Source organism: Rissa tridactyla, chromosome 8 (genome assembly GCF_028500815.1).
Source record: "Rissa tridactyla isolate bRisTri1 chromosome 8, bRisTri1.patW.cur.20221130, whole genome shotgun sequence".
Taxonomy (NCBI): Eukaryota; Metazoa; Chordata; class Aves; order Charadriiformes; family Laridae; genus Rissa; species Rissa tridactyla.
In genome coordinates this window covers 28353800-28375533 of record NC_071473.1, presented here as the reverse complement: position 1 = coordinate 28375533, position 21734 = coordinate 28353800, and the positions used below count along the sequence as shown (strand labels likewise).

Here is a 21734-nt window from a genome sequence, read left to right as displayed (position 1 = left end):
AGGAAAGCAGGGGAGAACGAGAGTCGGCCGCTTCATTTAACTCTGCTCTCCACTGTCTTCACAGCCCCTGCTCCCACTCGCTGACAATTAACCATTTCTTAATGCCTGGTAACTCTTCCCGCCACCTGTTCTTATGTGTCCATTCTCCTTTACTTTCTTAAATTTTAATTCATAGCAGCTCTGTGCCTGCATGAGGGATAAAGTGTCTCTTTCACCACCACAGGAGCTGCCCACGAACACTGCGGCCGTGGCCTGGGATAAGGGACGTGCCCGGTATGTGCTCCAGCAAGCAAACAGCCTGGCAACACTTTCCTACCCATGATAACAGTCAGTAATACCTGAAACAGGGATCAAATCACAAAAGGAGTAAGCATCAGGGTGTAAGGAAGTATCTTGTGACACAGAAAATGGTTTCTGTGCTTGCTGAAAGAATATCAACTTCTGCGCATTAGTATCTATTTATGCTACAACTTTTAACTGCAAAGTACTTAAACTCAGTGAAAGTCTATCCTAAGGGTTGGGGGTGGAGGAGAAAATTCCTATTAGGAAACCAGTCCATACTAATCCACTTATCCCATAAAATATAAACTTGAGCAGGTATGCTTAATAACTTTGGCAGGGACTATGCTTCACTGTTACTGTTTATTCAGCCACATTACTCAAAGGAGTCTGATAATTTATTACAGCACTTTCTTCTGGGTATACACTAATAAACGAAAAAAAAATTATATTTAAAAGCCCATTTCCATATTCCCCAATTTAAATCCCTGAAACGGTTTGTGAATTCAACAAGGGACTTCTCTGTAAGCCCTTTTGTAAGTAAGTGCAGAGCACTAGCTATGCTTCAATCTTCATGGATTGCTCCTGAACAAAGTGTGCTCATAAATTTTCTGTAAAAGCTTCTGCAATATTGATTTCTTCTTTCTTTAACACCATCAGGTATATTGGCTAGAACCGACGGTTATCAAATTTAGGAGACTCTTATGGTTTATAAACATTGCTCATCTGTTTATCTCAGTATCTTATCTCCTTGACTCATTTTATTTTATCGTGTTCAAGCATAAAATCACGTCACAACTAGTCGTACGTTCAGAAAAAGCCATGCGGAGCATCTTAATAAAACATCCACGCAGAAGAACTGAACAAGCAAAACCTCTTCCTGAGGAAACCCAACAGGCTAGTGCACTGAACGCTTGAAGGACTCACTGCAGTGAGGCGATACCTGGCAGGTGAGAAACAAAAATACTTTTGTTTTCAGCTGCCCTCCTGTTCAGCCCAGGCTGGGAAGATCCGCTTCACCTTCCCCGGCAATGCTGCACGCTGGCGGCGTGCCGAGCATCGGCATCCGCTCAGCGCCGGGAGACCCCTCCCTCCTGCAATTCCTTCAGCTGTTTACAGACAGTTCAGCCTGACCTCGCTGGACTAATAAATCACACATCTACGGCTCTTTCCTCCGAAATGTTTTATTGCTCTAATGAAGCACGAGCACTCAGAGGAGGTAGTTATCATTATGTTCATTTGACAGCCAAGGAAATGGAAGCAGAGATGTAAAATGATTTCCTGAACATATTGAAGACAGGCAGAGGCTGATCCAGACAGAAAAATCCTATTACCTGATTCCTAATTTCCAGCACCGCCACAATGCCAGACTGAGCAGTATCTCCTTCCCAGATTCCCGCTTCTTTTCTCTATCTAGCACTGCATAAACACTCCAAGAATATATTGTCCCATCACACTAACAATGTAACCAATCTTCTGTGATCTCTGCACTCTTAATATTTTTCCTCCCTAGTTCTCACCTCAATGTGGAAGGAAAAAAAAAAGAAGAAAAAAGCCAATTAACAAAATGTGCAATGCTTTCCTTTCCCATTTTTGAAGCCGGTGACTTTCTGTCTCGCTGGCGATGGATTTGCTTGGTATGTCTGACTGAGGTGGGGGGCGGGCACCCCCCCCCAAGCAGGGGTTGTGCTGGTGAGCAATGCGGGAGACCCCACGCTGGCTTTGGGCAAGCGCCGACAGCGACCACCGGCCGCAGCCCAGCTCCCCGTTTGGTTCATCCACCGCACGCGTCCCGGGCTGCGGTCCCCGTGAGGTGGCCAGGCCCTCCCCATGAGGTGGCCAGGCCCTCCTCGCGGCTGCAAAGCCGGCCGCTTCCAGGCACAGGTGACAGGGCCAGGACGTGTCCCTCAGCCCTGTCCCAGCCCTGGCCCGCAGACAGGAGCGCCGGCTGCGGGAGGCCCTCACAAACCACCGCGGCCTCTGCCCCTCTCCAGGAGATACCAGTTACGCTTCTGCCTAATTCATTTTCTTCGCATTATCATTTAAAACAATATCAAAAGCAAGTTAATTTCAAAGCGGCGCTTGGTTCTGCGAAGCGTGTCATGTGAGGGCTGTAAGCTTTGAACAGAACCTCACACAGCAGATTAGCAACAAATTTCAGATCACGAGCATCGTCTCAGTTCACCCTCACCGTTGTTGTATCGATTTGTTCTAGTTAATACTTCATATTTAAAATGACCAAATCAGGTTCAAGGAAGGATAATATAGCTCTATTTAAACACTTCATTAGGCCAAATTGAGGCTTTAATAAAACAAAAACATACAAAGAAAATAACTCGGTGCTCTCCTGCTCTGTGCAGCCATTGCTACGGATAACTGTATCACCCTTTTCTTCAAATGCAGTTGCCAAAAGGCATGAAGAAGTATCTTGCAATGTCTATCACTGGGAATAAGACTCAGAAGTAGATAAGAAATTTGGTTTTCTTTTGGGAGGATGCAGTGATGGCACAGAAAGAACAAAACCCACAGTAACACGTTGATACAACAGACTTGTCTCTTGGATTAGACTTTAAAGGGGGTGAGTGGGACTTCATATTTAGATATTATGCAATACAATCAGAACAACTGTATCTACAATGAGGTGCCACAAGCATGAAATCTGAGAGGAAACAGGACAAATCAAAATTTCTCACAAAACTCTGTTTGCGCTGGGTAGTCTGTAGAGAAGAAAATCTGCAGCACTCATTTGCAGAAAAAATGTAGGGATTAAAATCAGCTGCTACCTAAAGCAAATTCACAAGCTGGAACACAGCTTGAGGAATTCCCATTTCTCCTTTTGTCACTGTGTGGTGAAGGGCGCACTGGTAACAACCTGTTTCACCGCAGGTTTGAAATCGAGCGGAACAGCCCTCATCAGCATCTCACCTCACAACAGCATCACATTCAGGCCCAGACATCCCCCACTCTAAAATACATCATAAATCATAGAATCTTCATGGTTGGAAAGGACCTTTGAGATCATCGAGTCCAACCAAACAACCTACACTCTCTGCCACTAGAGCATGCCCTGAAGCGCCACATCTAGACGTTTCTTAAACACCTCTAGGGAAGGTGACTCAACCACCTCCCTGGGCAGGCTGTTCCAGTGCCTGACCGCTCTTTCAGTAAAGTAATTCCTCCTAACATCCAATCTAAACCTCCCCTGCCACAACTTCAGACCATCTCCTCTGGTCCTGTCATTATTCACCTGGGAGAAGAGGCCAACACCCACCTCTCTCCAACCTCCTTTCGGGTAGTTGTAGAGGGCAATGAGGTCTCCCCTCAGCCCCCTCTTCTCCAAGCTAAACATACCCAGCTCCCTCAGCCTCTCCTCATATGACCTGGTCTCCAGACCCCTCACCAGCCTGGCAGCTCTCCTCTGGACACGCTCCAGCACTTCTATGTCCCTCTTGTACAGAGGGGCCCAGAACTGAACACAGTACTCGAGGTGAGGCCTCACCAGTGCCGAGTACAGGGGCACAATCACTTCCCTGCTCCTGCTGGCCACGCTATTCCTGATACAAGCCAGAATGCTGTTGGCCCTCTTGGCCACCTGGGCACACTGCTGGCTCACATTAAGCTGGCCGTCCACCAGCACCCCCAGGTCCTTTTCTGCTGGGCAGCCTTCCAGCCACTCTTCCCCAAGCCTGTAGCGTTGCTTGGGATTGTTGTGACCAAAATGCAGGACCCAGCACTTGGCCTTATTAAACGTCATACAGGTTATAATAGGTTAATAACGTCATATGAGGTTATTAAACCTCATAAATCTCATCTAACCCCTGGGTTCGGGGCAGCATGATCAAAAAAGTTTCTGTGAAGCAGCCTCTCTGATGTCATCTGATTGCAGCATGATCCTCATCGCAGCCTGGCTTTGGATGAAGGTGGCTCCACAGTGCTGTTACTCGCTCAAGCTCGTGTGTTACACGCAGCACAATAAAAGCCCCAAGTGTCAGATGCTGTTTTACCATCTATGCCGGCAGGAAGGAGATGTTCCCTGAAATTCCTTGGAAATGTACATTGTGTTGGAGAGATTGTCTGCTTCACGCGTGCCCATCTGAATGCCTGCTGCAGAACAGCATCTCTCTGCACCTCGCCTTTGGGAAAAAGAATGGATAGAAATGCTCTTTTTATATCAGCAAAGCAGCTTGCTCCACACCAGCACACCCAAGTATCCCTTCCTTGCCAGGGGAGAGTTTTGTTCCTCCTGCAACACCACCTCGTTGCCAGCTCTGTAGGTGTTAAGACCTCCTGAAGACAGTCTTCAGGATAACACAAATCTAATTTGAAAGCTGGCTGGAGGCAAAGGAAATCAGCTTTGCTGTGAGTTTTTATTTTTATTTAATTCTTCCATATGAGTCCATTATCAAAATACTTCAGTTGCAACTGAGACACCCACAGGAACTTATAAAAAGAGGGAAAAGGCAGATTGCAAGATTTACAGAGTACCTGCACAATTTGCTGTGATTCAAAATGGCAGCGGCCCCAGTCAGTGATGCTGGATGATTTCTAGCACCAGATCCTTTTGTCAGATTTTAATCTCTACAGTGTACTTCCGTTCATCTAAACCTGCTGAACCTGGCATAACACATTGTTCTTCCATAGCCCTGCTGTTTTAAAGATCTGCTTAGTTAGGCTCAATTAGCAATACAGATAACCAAGTTAAAAGAGTAAGCTCAGACCGAGAGATATTCAATAAGCCTCATTGTACAGCAATCCAGTGGCAACCCAGGAAAAGCGAACGAAATTCAGATTCCCTGAACTGTAGCTCTAAACAGCGGCGTGTACTTTAGCACTCACCACAGTGCTTGTGTTTGAGAGGCACATATATTGACTGCAGGGGAATCTGCATTTTAAACATAAGGGTTCAAGGAAAGCGTGTTCTGCCTTGTGGCAGAGCTTCTTCAAAACACTCCTTTTCAGATCCCCAAATTGGTTTTCAGCATTCAAAAATTCATTTTCACTTTGAGATATGGAGGGCTTATTATCCACTTCAACTCTATTTGTTTTAGCAAAAAAAAAAGAGACGCCCTGAGTGGCTCAAAAACAGTGCTTGGAAATGGCTGATTATTTGATATACTTGCAGCTGATGTCAGGCAGCTCACCCAGACAAAAAGTGCTTCCTCTCGCGTACAGATAAGGGCTTTAGCATTGAGGTGCACGCCGTGAAAGGAAACAGCTATATCCACTTTGTCAGCAAGCACTCATTTTGCATTTAAATTGGCTCTGGTCAACAGGAATATTGTTGTTAAGGATACCAATATTTGAAACACTCTAGATGAAAAATATCTGGGTCCAGGCCATTTTTATTATCTGGCATAACTTAACAAGTGCCTGAACAATGAGATCTCTGCTACAAAAGACCATATAGGCTAAATGAAACTACCTATCTATCCTGAGGCCACAGATGAGGATCAGGTAACAGGGAACTGACACTGAGCGCCCTGCTCTGTAAAACACAGTTGTTACGAACAGCAGCAGTTTTTCTATTGCAGAATTTATTCTTTGGTTTGTACCTCATAACGTAACAGTTCCAAGGGGTTTTGTCTGCCTTACACACATACACCTCTTGGTATTCAGCATTCGGTGCTGAATCCTCGGTGACTATGCAAAATCAGACCCTTGGCTCTCTCCATTTTGAGGGACATCATTCACTCTGATTTAGATCTGCCCGCAACAATTTTAGAGCTTTGCTTGTACTTCTTGGCACATCACAGCAATAGAAGAGAAGGGCGGGCGGGAAGACAAGTGAGGTCTTCACCACCATCCCTGTGACAACACAATCAGAAATTCAGGAAAAAGTCCCCAGTGATTTTCTTGCATCACTCAGCAAAAAACCAACCCATTCCCAATACAGAAAGTAGCTAAGCTGTCTTAGGCTTCTCTTTCCGACCTCGTTTATAGGATGCTGAAACTAACACAGTCCTAGCTCACTATCATGCAATAAGGGAAAATTGCCAACACAAGGCTAGCAACTGGTCAGTAACCAGGTTCAAAATATTGTGTTATCAAGGTTGTAAAGCCTGTCCCATTGAACACATTTAGTCCACAGAGTCCACAGCTTCCAGATAATAAACCCCTGGCTGAATACATCTTCCGAAACCTGCCACGAGACTGGCGAAACCAGTTGCCTGTCCTGACTGTGCTGAGTTATCAAGCCATGTCTTGTCTCCTGTCACACTCCGTGCCCAGCACAAGACGAAAACAAAAATTATACTTCCTGAGATGGAGGATGGGTGCTAGATCACAGCTCTGGACTGTATGCTCCGGTAAACCATACCCATCAGTAAAGAACCTCACAGTATTCTTTGAGCACATGTTCTATGTGTCAATATTATTCACGATCAATTCTTTGTTGCAGTACCAAGAAAACTGTAATGCTGTCACACTTCAAATTTGCAAGTCTGTTTCAATTCACAGTCAGGCTTCTCTGATGTGGGGTGAGGTGCTTGATGCTGAAACACTTCTCATTACTTTTACAAATATTTCAAATCCACAAATTACTAAGAGCAATTACTTTTTAGTGTGTTACTCCACTAGCAGAAAATAGATACATTTTCTGTATTAAAGCTGAACCATCATACACTTACATTCAGGACTCTACGATCACTTCTGTTATGTGATGTTATGTGAAATACTTTTATCTATATTTCAGCAACTAACACAACTTTTACCACATCTTCTCAAAAGCCTTGCCTTTTTTCTGCTTGCCCAGCTCCATAAACGCTACTGCTAAAACCCCAAAATAAAAAATAAATTATATAAAACCACACGCTAAATAATCAGCATTTTGAAAATACAAGTGGGACAGTGTCCAACTTCCAAGATATGAGAAACGCTCACCGAAGCATTTGACTGCAATAACTAATCCTTGCCCTGCTCTGTTATCTCTGTAATCCTTCGGGTTTTGCCATATTTGCACCTTCCCACCTCTGTGGTAGCTGCAGAAGGCCTTGGCGCGGGGCTGGCAGGCGGCTAGAGGAAGGGCAGGCCAGGAGAGTTGAAAAGCACTAGTCAGCCATTAATGTGTGCGTGTCAGCGGCTGCTGGGGAGCATCCCCGGGACAGGAACAGCAGCACCGCGCGTCAGCCCCACGAGACACAAAGCAGGCGTACCAATTCACAAACCTGTATGTATAAGGCTGCTTTTTGGGTTTTAAACCTTCTGCTGTTTTAAACCGGCTGCGTTTGTCACCTCACCTGCGTGGGGACCTGCGCTCATCCATCACGTCTAGCTGAGACCCCGTCAGGCTAATCAATTACCAATGAACTCAAGACCTTCCACTTTATCACCTAGCGGGGAAAATCCCAAGAGCACTGACCAAAGCAAGAAGTCTGCATCAGGCAGGAGGGGCTGAAGGCAGAAGACAGAATGTGTCCGTGCTGCCAACTTCAGCTGGAAAACCGAGCTGCTGCTGAGGAGAGCGCCCCACAAAAGAAAGGGCTCATAGAAAGGGAAAACACCCACTTTTTGCAGAAAAGGAAGCCAAGCATCAACATCTAGCTCCCACTGTTTTCACCCTCTGGTACCAACAGCCGCAAAGAAGAAAGCCCAGTTTTCTTTCCAAGCTTTCTGTCCCATTCCTCTTCCTATGGAAAGGAGGAGACCCTCAGTCTTGGGACAGCAGAATTCAGCATGCCTGACCTGCTATGGAAGCTCAACCTGAGTCTGGACATTCTCTGTGTGCTTGTTCTTCCTTACACACTTCAGATTCTGCGATCTCCTAGGTAAAGGACAAACAAATGCCATGATTTCTTAACTTGGCATGACTTCGGTGACTCTACCTTGTAGCAAAACTACAACGCTTTGTATATACACGGAGCTTTGTCTTGGCGTAACTAAGATGCTACTCTGAAATCAAACCACCTGGATTTTTCTTAGCACAAAAGACAAGCCTACAGCTTTAAAACATCAGTGATCAGCATAACCAACACTCCAGCCAATGTATTTCTTTTTCTAAGTTCATGTTGACACAGCTAGAAGGAAGCAATAAAGAAAAAAACGTGCGTATTGAATAGTGCATGAAAGCACAAACTGAACAAGATAAAACCCACTGAAATACATTTTCCAACTTTGGCAGTGAATTTATGCTAAAGTCTTCTGAGAACTGGGTTCAAAAAAAGTGAAAATTGTTGTAGACAGTGAAGACAGAATATTTTTAACTAACACATTCACCTACACAAACTTTCTATTCCATCTTCTAGTAACTAAGAAATTAGGTTTCTGTAAAGAGATTAACTGCCTTTTCATCTAGTTTTAGCACTCCTTTCAAGGTTGACGAACATACTGATCATGGAGACACTGACAGAACAGGGATAAATATGTTTACTTTGCATTTGCTATGATTATATACATAGCTTTACTAAGGTGTGATGTATTATATTAATGGCAATCTACAAGAAAAGACAAGTGAGGTAAGAAAGCTGAAGGCTTAGAATTCAGGAGCTTCAGGTCTTCCATTTTCACTTCACTTTCTCATCTTAATTTGATGTCTACTGAATCTAACAGATTTGAAGTGGCTGTGTCAATCTTACCTCACTCACCTGACCTGTGGGGAGACAAATAAGGTAAATGCTACTTTATTCTAATTTAACCATTTCTGCATTTAAATGTTGAAAAAAGGCCTTACAAAGTTAACTCATCAACTGCTCTTTAATTGCAAAGGTTCACACTGATATCCAACACATCCAAGGTCATTAAAAACTAAAGACCTAATGGACCAATAACGTCTAGAAACTTATTTCAAATGGGCTTGTAATGACAGAAACAGAGTTTCTCAAGTGCCCAGAAAAACTTGTATCAGTTTTCCTGGAATTCTTTTTAAGAAGAAAATGAGGATGCTCCAGAATACTGAAATGTCCTGCTTTTGAATGTTTAATCACAAAGATTCTGTTCTTATTTATAAAATGTTTATTTGAGACATTGCTTAAATAATTCTGCCTTGATCCAATGACAATAAGAGGGCAGCAATAAGAAATGCTTTCAAACATGAAAAGAAACAGAAAATAATATAGGTTATTAATGAGGAACAAATAAAACAATAACTGAAACTAGATGTAGAACAAAAAAAGTTTGAATTCTTTCTTGAGTTTCATTAGGCTGGACTTGATTCTGGAGCATATTGAAAACAAGAGGATTCCTAAGCTTTGTTCATATGCATTAATAATTAGAGCTTGAAAATAATTATAATTCAGACGACTCATAATTGTCCGCAAAACAGCTCTGCTCTGTTAGAAACCAGGCTGCAGGTTTTTACGCAGAGCAGAAGTACTGACAGAACTAGCAGATGAGATCTCTGGTCCACCGATGTTCATTTTTAAGCAAATCCTTGAAAACAGCAGAGATTGACTTAGACCAGAAGAAAATCCTGAATTACCAATATTTAAGAACCAAAAAAATCAAACCATCTGGATGACTTTGGCTGGTTAGCTGAAACCCAGAAACCCACAGAAACACCTTGCAGAGCTGATAAGGATCCAGCAGGTAACAAGAGTAGGAATGTAACTGGTTCCACAGCGACATAATTTTATAAAATGTAGGTCCCATTTTATTCTTTATATACAGGTTCGATTGATAAAAGTAACTTCATAGTTGTAACAGTCTTCTCTAGCACTGGATTCACTATCACATGATAGATTTATTTTAAAAAACAAAACAAAACCCCCAGAAGAGTATCCAATAGCCATAAAGCATGAATTAAAAAGCTTAGGAAATGGGTCAAAAAGCCGCTGTTAAAGGGAATCATTATTCAATGACATTTTTCATTTTGGGTTAATGACATCCTGAAGGGTTCCTTCTGGGACTCATAAAGGATCCAGCACTATCAAACATTACATCAGTGGACTGGAAGTGAAAAATACAGTCCCATTAATAAAATTTGCAGATGACTCTTGGATAGAAACAGCAGTAAAGAACAAGAGAAGGACCAGAAAATTGCACACATATATTTGAATTCCTGGAAATAGCTTACCCAAATGCAACGCATCACTGTACGGACTCCTGACCAAACGTATGCAGGGCTTAACTCTACTGCAGCCCGGAGCAGTAGACCTCCAGCTTGGGTTGAACCCCTTGAAGAGATGGGATCAGTCCCAGGGAAGCACTATTTGGACCTTTGCAAAAGTTTAGAAACTTTTGCGCTCTCTGGGAAGAACCACGGGTGGGGGAACGGGAGGCAGATGCTGTGAAAGCAGCCTGCCATCGGCTGGGCAAGACGTAGCTCACCCTCCCGCCTCACTGCCTGGTGGCAAGCTGAACAAAACAACCCTTCAAAAATACGCTCATTTAATTTTTTAAATTTTTTTAATTGTAACAGCACCATTCATAACACAGCCCCACAAGCAGCTGCACTGGCACTGTTCAGGAGGCCATGCATTGTGGTGCGGGACTGGGAACAAACTGGTGTGGAGAGAAAGGCAGGAGATCTTGTCACTGAGACCCGTACTGGAATAATGCATCTAGGTCCTGGGAGATTCAGATGGGGAAAAAAAAAAAAAAAGAAAAAAAAAAAAAAAGAGGATGCAGAGTAGAGCCACTGAACTGTTCTGCGCAGGGTGTAAATGCCTCTCAGCAGGAGGTTTAAGAGCTCAGGCTCCTCCGTTTGTACAAGAGAGCGCAGACAGCCGAGCTGGTCACAGCATGTAAGTACCTTCACAGGGATAAAATAAGTAATGGTACAGAATGCTGTACTTCATCACAAAAATGTATGCCAGATCCAAGAGGGGAAGCTGAAACCAGAATGAATCTAAATGAAAAGTCAGAAACATTGTGAACAGCAAGAGATTAACAGATTACCATGGGAAAAAATACCTTCCCCGCCTCCTGTTACACTCAAATGAGAGCTGGATGCTTTTCCAGAAGAGCATTTAAGAGAGTTTTTAGTTTTCAAAAAACGCTACTGGAATGAAGTTGGATGAGAGAGATGAAGCTTAGATCATTGAAAGAGGAAGATCTGCCTAGCCTTGACCTCTGTGAGCCAGTGGCAGGATGAACCACGTCTCTTGCTTCCATGCACTTGAACCTCGATGCCAAACATGGGCTACACAGTGATGCTGTCAGGCTGGGATGGCACCACAGAGTGTTTAACAGGAACAGGAAAGCCATCAGACCGACATGCGCTGATGCAATACCGAAGACCAGGGCTGGGTGCAACCCAGCAGCCCCTGCCCTCCCCGCCTGCCAAAGGCCGTGACCGTCCTCTGCCCCCACACCAAAGGCTGCGGCTTCACCTCTGACAGGTTCTACTCTGCATCAATAACATCAACCAGCAAAAATGCGCCACACATTGAAGGTTTAGGACAGCAGAAAACAAATGGGATGCAATATAAAAATAAATAGCCCAAGGTATTTTAGTACCAATTAGCCATTTTCATATATAATAATAAAGGAGTGATGAAGGTCAAATAAGCCTGAAGAAGAATAAAATTATATGCCAGGTACACATCACCATAATATAAAACATATGCTTCTTCACTGTTTACCAGTTCCACATTTAGGGCTAGAGTTGTGTCTGTTAAAGAAGCACTCTGCGAGTTTTATCAGACAAGCATCTGCTCCATAATCAAGTCTGGGTTTAGTGGCAGGAGGGACCAGGAGCTTCTCCATGGCGGGTAAACTGCCTCCTCTCTGGCCTACAGGGATCTATGGACGACAGGGGTTGTATGGGTGTTTCACACCGCAGAAGCTGCGCCAGTTTTCCTAAATATGCTGGAACTTCAAGACTTAAAAACATGGGAAATCCAAGGAAGGAAGAGATTTTATTTTAATGTGTTTAGCTTTAACATCCAAGGGTGCCAACCAAGTCTTAATGAGAAAAAAATTGCAGCCAAGCTAATATTCATGTGTATTATTATACTTTCAAATCTAAAATAAGTTAGTAAGCAAACTATAGTCTGATAAGACAATCCATTTAATTAGCTTTATATGAGCAGTTTCCTTCACCAACTTCAAATCTTGAAGAGTTTCAGAGGAAGAAGATAACATTGTGGGACTGACTCCTTAAAGCGGAATAAAAATATAGAATTTCTAAAAACAAAAGTTCAGGTGATACTTCATGTTATTTTTACTATTCCATATAAAGATGGCTCATTTGACTTTTTGGGAGATTGAAGATTTGTACTGGGAAAAGAAATTGCAGAAAAGCTAATGAAACCAGAAAGATGACAGGTATGAGTGGAACACAGAAAATTGCTGATAATCAAAACAGTTAAAGAGTGGATGGGTCCTGGAATCACAAAAGGGACTTGAGCAATCAAGGGAAGGGAAAGACGAGAACTATTAGAGCTTTTGTTTTTCTGGATCACCTGTTTAACAAATAGAATTTGTTATTTGTTATACACATATATAAGAAAATTATTGCTGCTGCAAAGACAAAGTGAGAGGATCAGGGCAGAACCTGGCTGCTCCTGCCCCACAGAGGAGGAAGAGACGGAGGCGAGACATTCTGAGAGCAGGATCCCTCCTTCTGCTGGGAAGGGAAGCGCGCAGCGGAGGATTGTATCTGCTGGGAAGAGCCAGTTCTCGTAACAGCGACCACCCAAACTCCCTTATTCCTCCTCTGGCAGTAGCAACAGCAGCAGCGTGCCAGCAGCAATGCCACCCAGGGAAAGACGGTCTTCAAAGGCTCAAATGCTGCCAGCTCCTCCCCACTGCAAGACTCCACACGAGGCAGAAATAGAGACTCATTGAAAAAATTAGATTGGAAGGGCTCTCCAGTGGGCATATAGACCAACCTCCTGCTCAGGCAGGGAGAGGTACAAAGTCAGAGCGTGCTGCTCATGAAAGTCTCCAAGAATGGAGATGCCAGGCCTCCCTGGGCAGAACTGCTTTATTTCCCTGATCTGAGCCACAATTTGCTTTGCTGCAAATCGTGACCATTTCTTATTGTCCTGTCACTCACTGCATGCCTCTGAGAAGAGTTTGGCTCCATCCTCTCTAGGACCTTCTTTTAGGTGGCAGGAGGCTGCAATTAGATCCCTTCTGAGCTTTTTCTTCTACCAGTTAAGCTGTCCCAACCCTTTCATCCTCGCCCCATGCGGCTGCCCCTGCCTTCCCAGTGTCCCTCTGGTGGACTCGCTCTAGGTTGTGAATATCCTTTTCTCTGTCGGGGCTCAAGACTGGATTCAGTGTGTGAGACGCAGCCTCACAACTGCTGGGTGGATGGGAATAACCATTTCTCTTGACATAGTGGCTGTGCTCTTGGTAACGCCGCCTGGTGCACAGCTAGCCTTCCTCACCGCTGGGGCGTGCGCCTCACTCATATTAATTGTCATCCACCATGACTCCTAACACTCTTTCTGCATTGATGCTATCCAGGCATTTGGTCCCCATCCTGCACAGACAATGGAGTTAATTCCTCCCCTGGGAGGAACCCGGGGAGGTTTTTGAACCTCAGAAGGTTCCTCTCAGCCCACCCCTGCTGAGGTTCCTCTGAATGGCACACCCACCTTCCTGCGCGCCCAGCGCTCACCCTCAAGCTTTTATGACTTGAAAACCAAGTTTTTGCCATTGAAAAGCAGGGCGCATCCTGAGGATGTTAAACAGTATCAGCCCTCAAACCACCATTCAGCCAGCTGCCGGTTAGACTTTCACCCACTGACCACTATGCCCTGCACTCCTGCCAGGCCGCTCAGTTTTTCACCCACTTTGCAGTTCACCCACCCTCTGCGAACCTCCTCAGTCTGGCTTCGATGGGAAATCGAGAGCCTGCAAATCATCACGGCAGAGTCTGCCGGCGGGTAACCATGAATTGCGTCTATGAAATGGCTGATAATTCGCTTGAACAGAGAGCTAAACACAACAAGGCAGGCAGGCAAATGAAAATACAATGAAGCTTTCCAGAAGAATGTCCTTCAACTCCAGATTAAGAGGATTATACCACTTAGTATACCATTTTTACAACCCCTTGGGTCCAAGTTTTCTGCAAATAAGTTGAGAATGGAAATTTTTTAGAGTAAAGCTACTCAATTCTTGCACAAACTACACAGCAGTCTACTTTTATAAGCTGCTTTGCCTGTCTGTGCGAAGTAGTTTCAGAATAACTTGAAATCTTGAAAGCAAGACCACACAGCAAAACAACCGTGTGTCATGGTCACACTGCAATATGACTAATTTTATTAAAATATATGTTGGAGGATTGCTATCATACAGTGTTGCTTTGGAGCACGTTTAACAAAAACTTATCTCGATCATCTACATCTTGTTTAATTGTCTGGTATTTAAGTGCATCAAAGCAATGCTACAAAACCCCTGCTACGCTTTCCAATGAAAAATTCACATTTCCATTGACATGTGTTCCCATTGATGGGACCTGGAGAACAGCAGATAATTCCGATTTTCCTCATTAAGTTCATTACCTGCGCGGCACCGGACGTGTCAGAAGGTTACGCAGGGCTGACCTGAAGCACAAGCGACCCACAGCGGGTTTCATCGGGGCCTGGCCTGGTTTCGGAACTAACCCTTTGCCATTTCATGCTGGAACATGTGCCCCTCCCCTCTGAGCAAGAGAGGCTCCCGTGCACCCTGACCGATTGCTTAACCCAAATTAACTATGAGTTACTAGTTGCAAGATTTCTGGAACTACAACAATACCATCCTTGGCATCCAAACTGCGGAACAGGATGAAAGCCTTTAAAGAACTTTTTTTTTTTTTAAACTTTTCTCTTCCTTTAAAAATAAATGAAACCCAGATTTTGCAAACAAACAGATGAATCCCAGATTGCAAAAATTCCTGTCCTATTAGCACGAACTCTCAAAATAAACAAAAACTCTGCAAATTCTTTCTGCAGAATTTTACTTTATGTACTGTACATACCTTTCTGCCATCTGGTAAAATGACCCGGACAGAGTCAACAGGATTTGCCCCAACTTATCCCAACTGGCAGTTTGTCCCACGGTTCAACATAGCAGCAGAGAACTGAAAGAAACTTTCTGAGTCATCGTGTCTCATCCCGTAGTAGTGCAGGCTCCCACGCACTGTCTAATCCTATCATAATCCCATCAAGCTTCATCTTAAACCTCCTCAGGTTGTTTGCACCATTATTTGCTTAGTTAATACACTTGAAAACCATTTAAAAGAGTAGCTAAGTATTTCCAATGTACACCCTGCAAAAACCACATTTCTTAACTTATTTACTAGTACATAATGCGCTGAAATGCGTTAACACTCTTTGATTAAGGACAAAAAAAAGAGTTGGTAAGAACATGTGCGTACACTAAGACAATCATTAAGATCTTATAAATAATAGTAACAATGATACTGTTCCCTCCCACGGTTGTTCCACGTAAGTATCTCTGTTTACTAGGAGATAAGTAGTTCATTCATAGAGAATTTTTTTTTTTAAAAGTTATTTCATCACATTTTCAGAGTGGCAAAATCAGGCGGAGCTGTAAGGTAGTGGTCTTCACAACAGTTACTCTCTCCTCCAGCCACTCGCAGCTGATCTGGAGGAATCAAGAGATCATAGCGCAATGTCTGTTACTTTTCCTCCGAAGCTATACAGAATTTAAGAGGCCATCACCAAGCCCAGTTAAGCAGTACTTTTCAAAGATTTAAATTACAGGGCAAGCCATCCATGAAACGTTTTCTTGCCACAAAGGTTTTAAACAGCTGCAGTACTGGCTCCAGAACATGCAAGCAGTTGAGGGCAGGAGGCACCAGGAAGCCCCACTGTCATCATCCTTTCCTCTGAGGGACTCATCCGAAGGGCCTCTCCTAGCCCATCAGTGCGTGCCTGGCTCCTGTTGGACCTACTGCAACACAGGAAAGATGCTACTCGGGGCTACCAGTCCAAATAATCAATGCTGCCATAGCAATCCATTAAGGCGAAAAAAGAGAAAAGATTGTGGCTGGACAATGAATTAAGATACGCTACATATTTTAAAATATCCAGTGTGGAAGAAGTATGCAACTCCTAATATGCTGGTTTAATTAAAGCCTACTTGGAGACCGATTTCCAACCAGGTCCTATTAAAGTACACAGTTTTGAGTACACTGGACTTCCAGATTTATTAGCTTACTGTTCTAACAGAGTTTGTAAATTCTAGCATAGAGGAGGCCAGAGAGAGAAAAAGGCCCGAGAATATAAGGGACTGGGCAGAACTCTGTTTTAGATCCGGAGGTCTGTAGGAGACGAGTTCACACACCCGAGATTTCTGGAGCAAGGACAGGCAGAAAAACCCAAGCAGGAGATATGCGTAAAGAGGTTTTACACGAGATACCAACAAAGCAAATTTTGGTGAGAACACCTCCCTTTGTCACAGCTTAATGAGCTACCTGGATACAAACACATGTACAGACCAAAATCTGCAAACGCGAATGCTTAATTGGTTGCTAAATAATTAGCCTGATATGTATTTAGACTGAAATTTTAACTGTATCTGCTTTCAAGTTAAGCTCAACCCCTATGGATGCATTTTTATTTTCAAAGACTTCTTTTGACTGCTCCTAGGTGGACTGGCTCACACATGGGCTGTAGAATTTGAGACCAAAGATGAATTCTGGCACCAGACTTCAGAGTCAAAACGTAGCTCCCTCCAAGTGCTGGGATCTCCATGAGGGAGGAAGATGCCCATGCTATACATGCCATTTACATAAAGATATAGGCTATTTATGAAAAAAGGAAGTGGATGTTTAACTAAAAAAATTTAACAGATATTTATGCTGATTTCATAAGAACATATAAAAGTGTTAAATCACCATTCCCATGCAAGGGACAGGTTCTCTTAGTTTTAGTGATGACAGTGACTTACATCCCAGACCCTGGATATACATTGAGCATCTGGCCCAAATCTTTAACTGACATGCTAAAACACATCATTGTGTTTAGATCATTTAGCACTGATTTCATGGTTAGATAAGTTCAGTCATTTGCCAGTTTAATTATTATTTCAATTGTTTCAATATTATTTTAAAAATATTACTTTAACTATTATACTACTGAGCAAATATCTTCTAAACTTAGTAGCCCAGAAAGATATTATCTGAATAATCTTATCTCTTCTGAAGTAAAACGTTATTTTAACATTGTCGATGCACAAAAGCAAATTTCTGAAAATGTAACAAAAAGAGAAAATAAGTAATAGATAGCTTTCAGCAGAAGGACTTCACTATTGGAAAGAGTATAACCTAAGCATTACTGGCAAGGGAGCAAGAGTAACACCTACCACAGATTTGGGTTTGCTGACTGCCACCAGATTGGCCAGAAAGTCTTCATCGTACAGCTGGCTAAAGACATGGGCATCGTAAGCCACCGTTATGGAGATTTCTTCCATCATTTTGCCGGCAAGCTGCCGTTAGCAGCCAGAGCGGACCGACAACCCACGGCTGAACCTTGGCTCAGTTCTGTGTGGGTTGTTCACACCCACCTGAGGACGCTAATGAGGAAGGAGTGTCACCAGAGAAAATACGACCCAGCAAATCAGCTCCCCGATGGGTTTTCCTCTCTCAGGTGCCTTTTGTTGTCATGGGAAGCACATATGAAGCACCTGCTCACATTCCCAACACTCAACGTGCAAAAGGCACTTGCTGGAGTTTGCTGAACGCTGGGGAAGCAGTTTTAATTCCAATACGAGGCTGAAGATGAAAAAGCAGTGGCCAAACCAGATTAGTATTAAGCAAGAAAAGATCCGTCAGTGCTTGACAGCAGGATTGGAACCACTTCTGTTGTTCTCAAAACTTTGTAGCAATTGTTTATTCTTTATATCTGGTTTTCTCCCACAGAAAGCCGATATTCTTGTTAGTAGAGTCTCGCTTTCCGATAAATTGCCCCTTTTGCCTTATTTGTAAACTCACAGAGATTGGTGTAATGATGATTTCTTTCAGACCTTCCTTGAAATTTTCCACGAGTTTCTAAATCTCTCCTTTAAACTCTTGAAAAACACTCGCTTTCTCTTTTACGCAGATCCAAATTGCATCTTGTGCCATGTAGATGCTTTATGATTTTAGGAGGAAGATGATGGCATCAAGTCACAACCTTCCAGAAAGAGTCCTTCAGTTACCCATTCGTAATACAGGGTAAAACAGTCATGCAAAATGCAACGGAGGCTGTAAGCTCTTCCTTGGATAAACTCACACCTCCACAAACGGAATAAAACCAATTTATGCAATTGAAAGTTTCCACAGTAGAAGGTTTTTAACCTGAATCTGGGACTGGTTTGCTTTAAATCAAGAAGTGATGTGGTATCTCTTGTCTGTGAGTCCTAAACAGCGTAGCTGCCTTCCAAATTGCTCCTGACTTTCCAATTCCTTTATTGTAACATCTACCCGACACAGAAAAAAAAAAACAGCACAAGGAGAAAACGCTGAAAAAAACACTAAGAATCAATATTCTCAAAACTACGAATGAAAATCCAGAAAATAATCAGTGATTTGACGAAATAAACAGAATGTCCCAAAAAGAAACTCCTTTCAGGAGAGCCAGGCAAGATAAACCTCCTGACCAAATCGGCACTTCTGCTTAGACTCATCCACTACATTTTTATCTTCTCTGGAAGCCTTTTGTTCTTCCTGGTGAAACATCATACCTGCTCAAGAAACTTAAATCGTTTCAGCTGCGCATTTGTCTCCAAAAAGAGCATGTGCTGGATGCTGCAAATCTGGTAGAGATTTCCAGTGCGGGTTGCCAGCAGCATATGTTTACACTCTCGCTTTCCAGAATAAACAGGGTCAGACCCACCTTGCTTTTCTCTTTTTCCTGTGCTCCTGGAGTACCTTTATCAAAGATTACACAGGTATCTAAATAGCACCAGGTGCTATTTGCATTTGAATAGGAAACTTGAGCAATAGCTGTAGCGTACAGGATTAAAAACCCAACATCTCTTGCACTTAAATAGGGGGGGAAATTACATGTTATTGCTAGGAAACAGAGAGAGTTCTAATAGGCTTATGGCAAACAAAAAATGCAGCACTTGAGGTTAAATCCCTGAGACTAAAGCAGATTCTGATCATGCTTAACCCTTGCAGAAGGAAGAAAAGTATTTTTTCCTTGAAATGCGCCTACAGTGCATTTTTAAAAAATTTTTCTTCAAAGGCTTGGAAATTCTTTCCAATTAATTCCCACAGCAGAGTTATGTCAGATTCCGATCCTGAAGCGATATCCAGCTGGCGAGATCGCTCTCCGTGTCACCTGGACAAAGACCATACCTGCTGTGCTAAATTCCGCTTGGGTTTTCCGAAACGCTTTCAGTGACCGCTTCCTCTTCGCTTTCATTGCCTTCTGGGGTGGGGTTTTTTTTTCCCTTGCAGCAGAAGTTAAAAGGGTCGGGCTGAGAGTGGCTCCTCCTCGGCCGCCTCTGAGATGTGCTGACAAAGGCACCTGTTGTAAGAGGTAAAGAAAGTCCCTTCCCACACACCCCCTGTCCCGCTGGCACCCGCTCGGGGGCTCCCAAGGGACCGACATGGCACCTGAACGGTCGTGTGGGCGCAGGGGAGAGAGCAGGCGGTGTAACAACAAACATTCCTGTGTTAATGAGACACCAATTTAATTCTGCAATAAGGGCAGGAGGTGGAGAATGCAAATTATCAGACGTACTCCGCAGCTGCAGACGCAGCATAATTATAAGGAATTATAGACCAGAACCTGTATTCCCTTTTTTTTTCATCTTAAACAGAAAGGTTATGATGATTTAACAGCACTAAATCTACATGTTACTGTTATATTACTGGCCAAGTAATTCTTCTCATATCTATTCTTAATGAGTCCTTGTCATTTTGGCATGTTCTAACTAGCAATTGCAACAACTGATTTTTGATGTTGGCTAATGCATATCTTTACTTTAAAAAGGATGTTTTTCAGCTGCTGTTTCAAGCTAATGGAGCTGAGCTGCCCACAAATCCCTACGAACCTGCATTTTACATCCATGTTAACAGTCTGTGCTACACTCTGAACCAACACACAAAATTGTAAGTACCAAGCTAGTTAAACTAAATCTTTTGAATTAAACTGGCTGAAGCAAATATGTCCACCCAGATGTAGTGGTAGCGTGCTCGCACCAGAGGAACTGGAAAGGAAAAGGCAAGGGGAGGGATGCCCTTGGCCACCTCCTCAGGCTGCACCGCACACTCCTACCAGCATGTCAATACAGAGCCTTCCCCTCAGCCAGGGTTTCTGAGTGCCAAAGTGATGAATAATCTATCAAAAGACAATAAAAACCACATAGCGCAGCTTCATATTTCTTTAAATCCAATAGCGCTTCCCTGCATAACACCAGGTCTACCTTGCAGCAGCCTTCCTCACGGAACAGCAACGCAGTCCCCTCCGCGACATAGTTCTGAAAGCATACCTCCAAAGCAGGAATTTTTGGAGAAGCGGTTCAGCCAAGCAGACAGTATGACAGAAGAGAGCCAGCAGAACAGGTGAGCCACAGAAAACTGCTAACTAATTAAGGTAAGTAGCCCTAATTACAGTTGCTGGGATTTATATGCTGGTGGATAATGGAGGTGAATGGAAAATTCCTGAATTGAGCAAACCAGCTAGCTTAGCAAAGCAAAATCCTGCTCGCTCCCGAGATAAATTCACTGTCACTCCACCCCCAGGAATGTCTTGCTGCTATCTGCCAGGGATAGGATCTTCTGATAGACGGGAAAGCGTTACGTATGTGCGGTATGTGCAGCTTCTTGCTAAGCACTCCCTTCCTGCCACCACGTTTCTGAAACATAAAAGCGTTTTCTGCAATTTGCTTTTCATGTATTAATGAATCTGGGAAGATCACAGCAGTCTTCAGATAAGGAAACATAAAACTCCTTTCAGAGCACTCAGAATGGCATTTGGCAGCCTTCAAGATAAGTTTACAGGATTTTTTTTCCCCCAAATGGGAATGAATAACGGTAGTATCATGCTCTTTTCACAATTCCCTTACCCATTAATGACCCCTACGAACCGTTTTGAACACGACCAACAAGTGAAAAACGTTTGTTTAAAAGTCAAACATTGTGAAATCCTTCCCACAGGCGCTTATCCCAGGGAAACAGGGAGCAAAGCATTTACTGCTGCGCTGCTGCAGCCTTCGAGAAGGCTGCCGTTTTCTTCATAACTCTGTTCCAGTTTCAGAGATCAGAAGGTAAATACCTGCAGACGTGGTTTTGGATTCAAAGCGAGCACTGAACGCTAAGCCACTGCTCACAGCAGCACCCCATAGCATTCAATAAAAGCAGTTGCCAGGCTCAGGCTGATCTATAGTTCAGCAATTGCTTCTCCAAGTTTTATTTTTATTATTTAAAATATCAAATAACACGCCCACCCCCCGGCCCAAGAAGTGGGTGTGTGCACCTGTGTTTCTCCTAAAATAATCCTCCAAATGTGTGGAAAAATCTGGGCTTGATGTGCTTTAGCATATGTACTTGCACGGCTAAATCCTCCCAATTTGCAGCTACACCACATTCTCCTGATTGGAAAGGGGGCAAGATTGTAAGCTCCTTTTTG

The 21734-nt window shown here is 43.4% G+C and overlaps 1 protein-coding gene across 8 annotated transcripts in view; it reads right to left on the bottom strand.

Moving 5' to 3' along the window:
* Window positions 1–21734, bottom strand: part of RABGAP1L (RAB GTPase activating protein 1 like) — a 261963-nt gene that overhangs the window by 18092 nt on the left and 222137 nt on the right. The window contains exon 1 of one of the 8 annotated variants that reach the window (XM_054211204.1): window positions 17479–19383. The exons of the other annotated variants lie outside the window; for them this stretch is intronic. Within the exon in view, the coding sequence (XP_054067179.1) occupies window positions 17479–17589 (111 nt within the window). The 5' untranslated portion in view covers window positions 17590–19383. Of the gene's footprint in view, window positions 1–17478; window positions 19384–21734 lie in introns of those variants that run through there. 8 annotated transcript variants of the gene reach the window in all.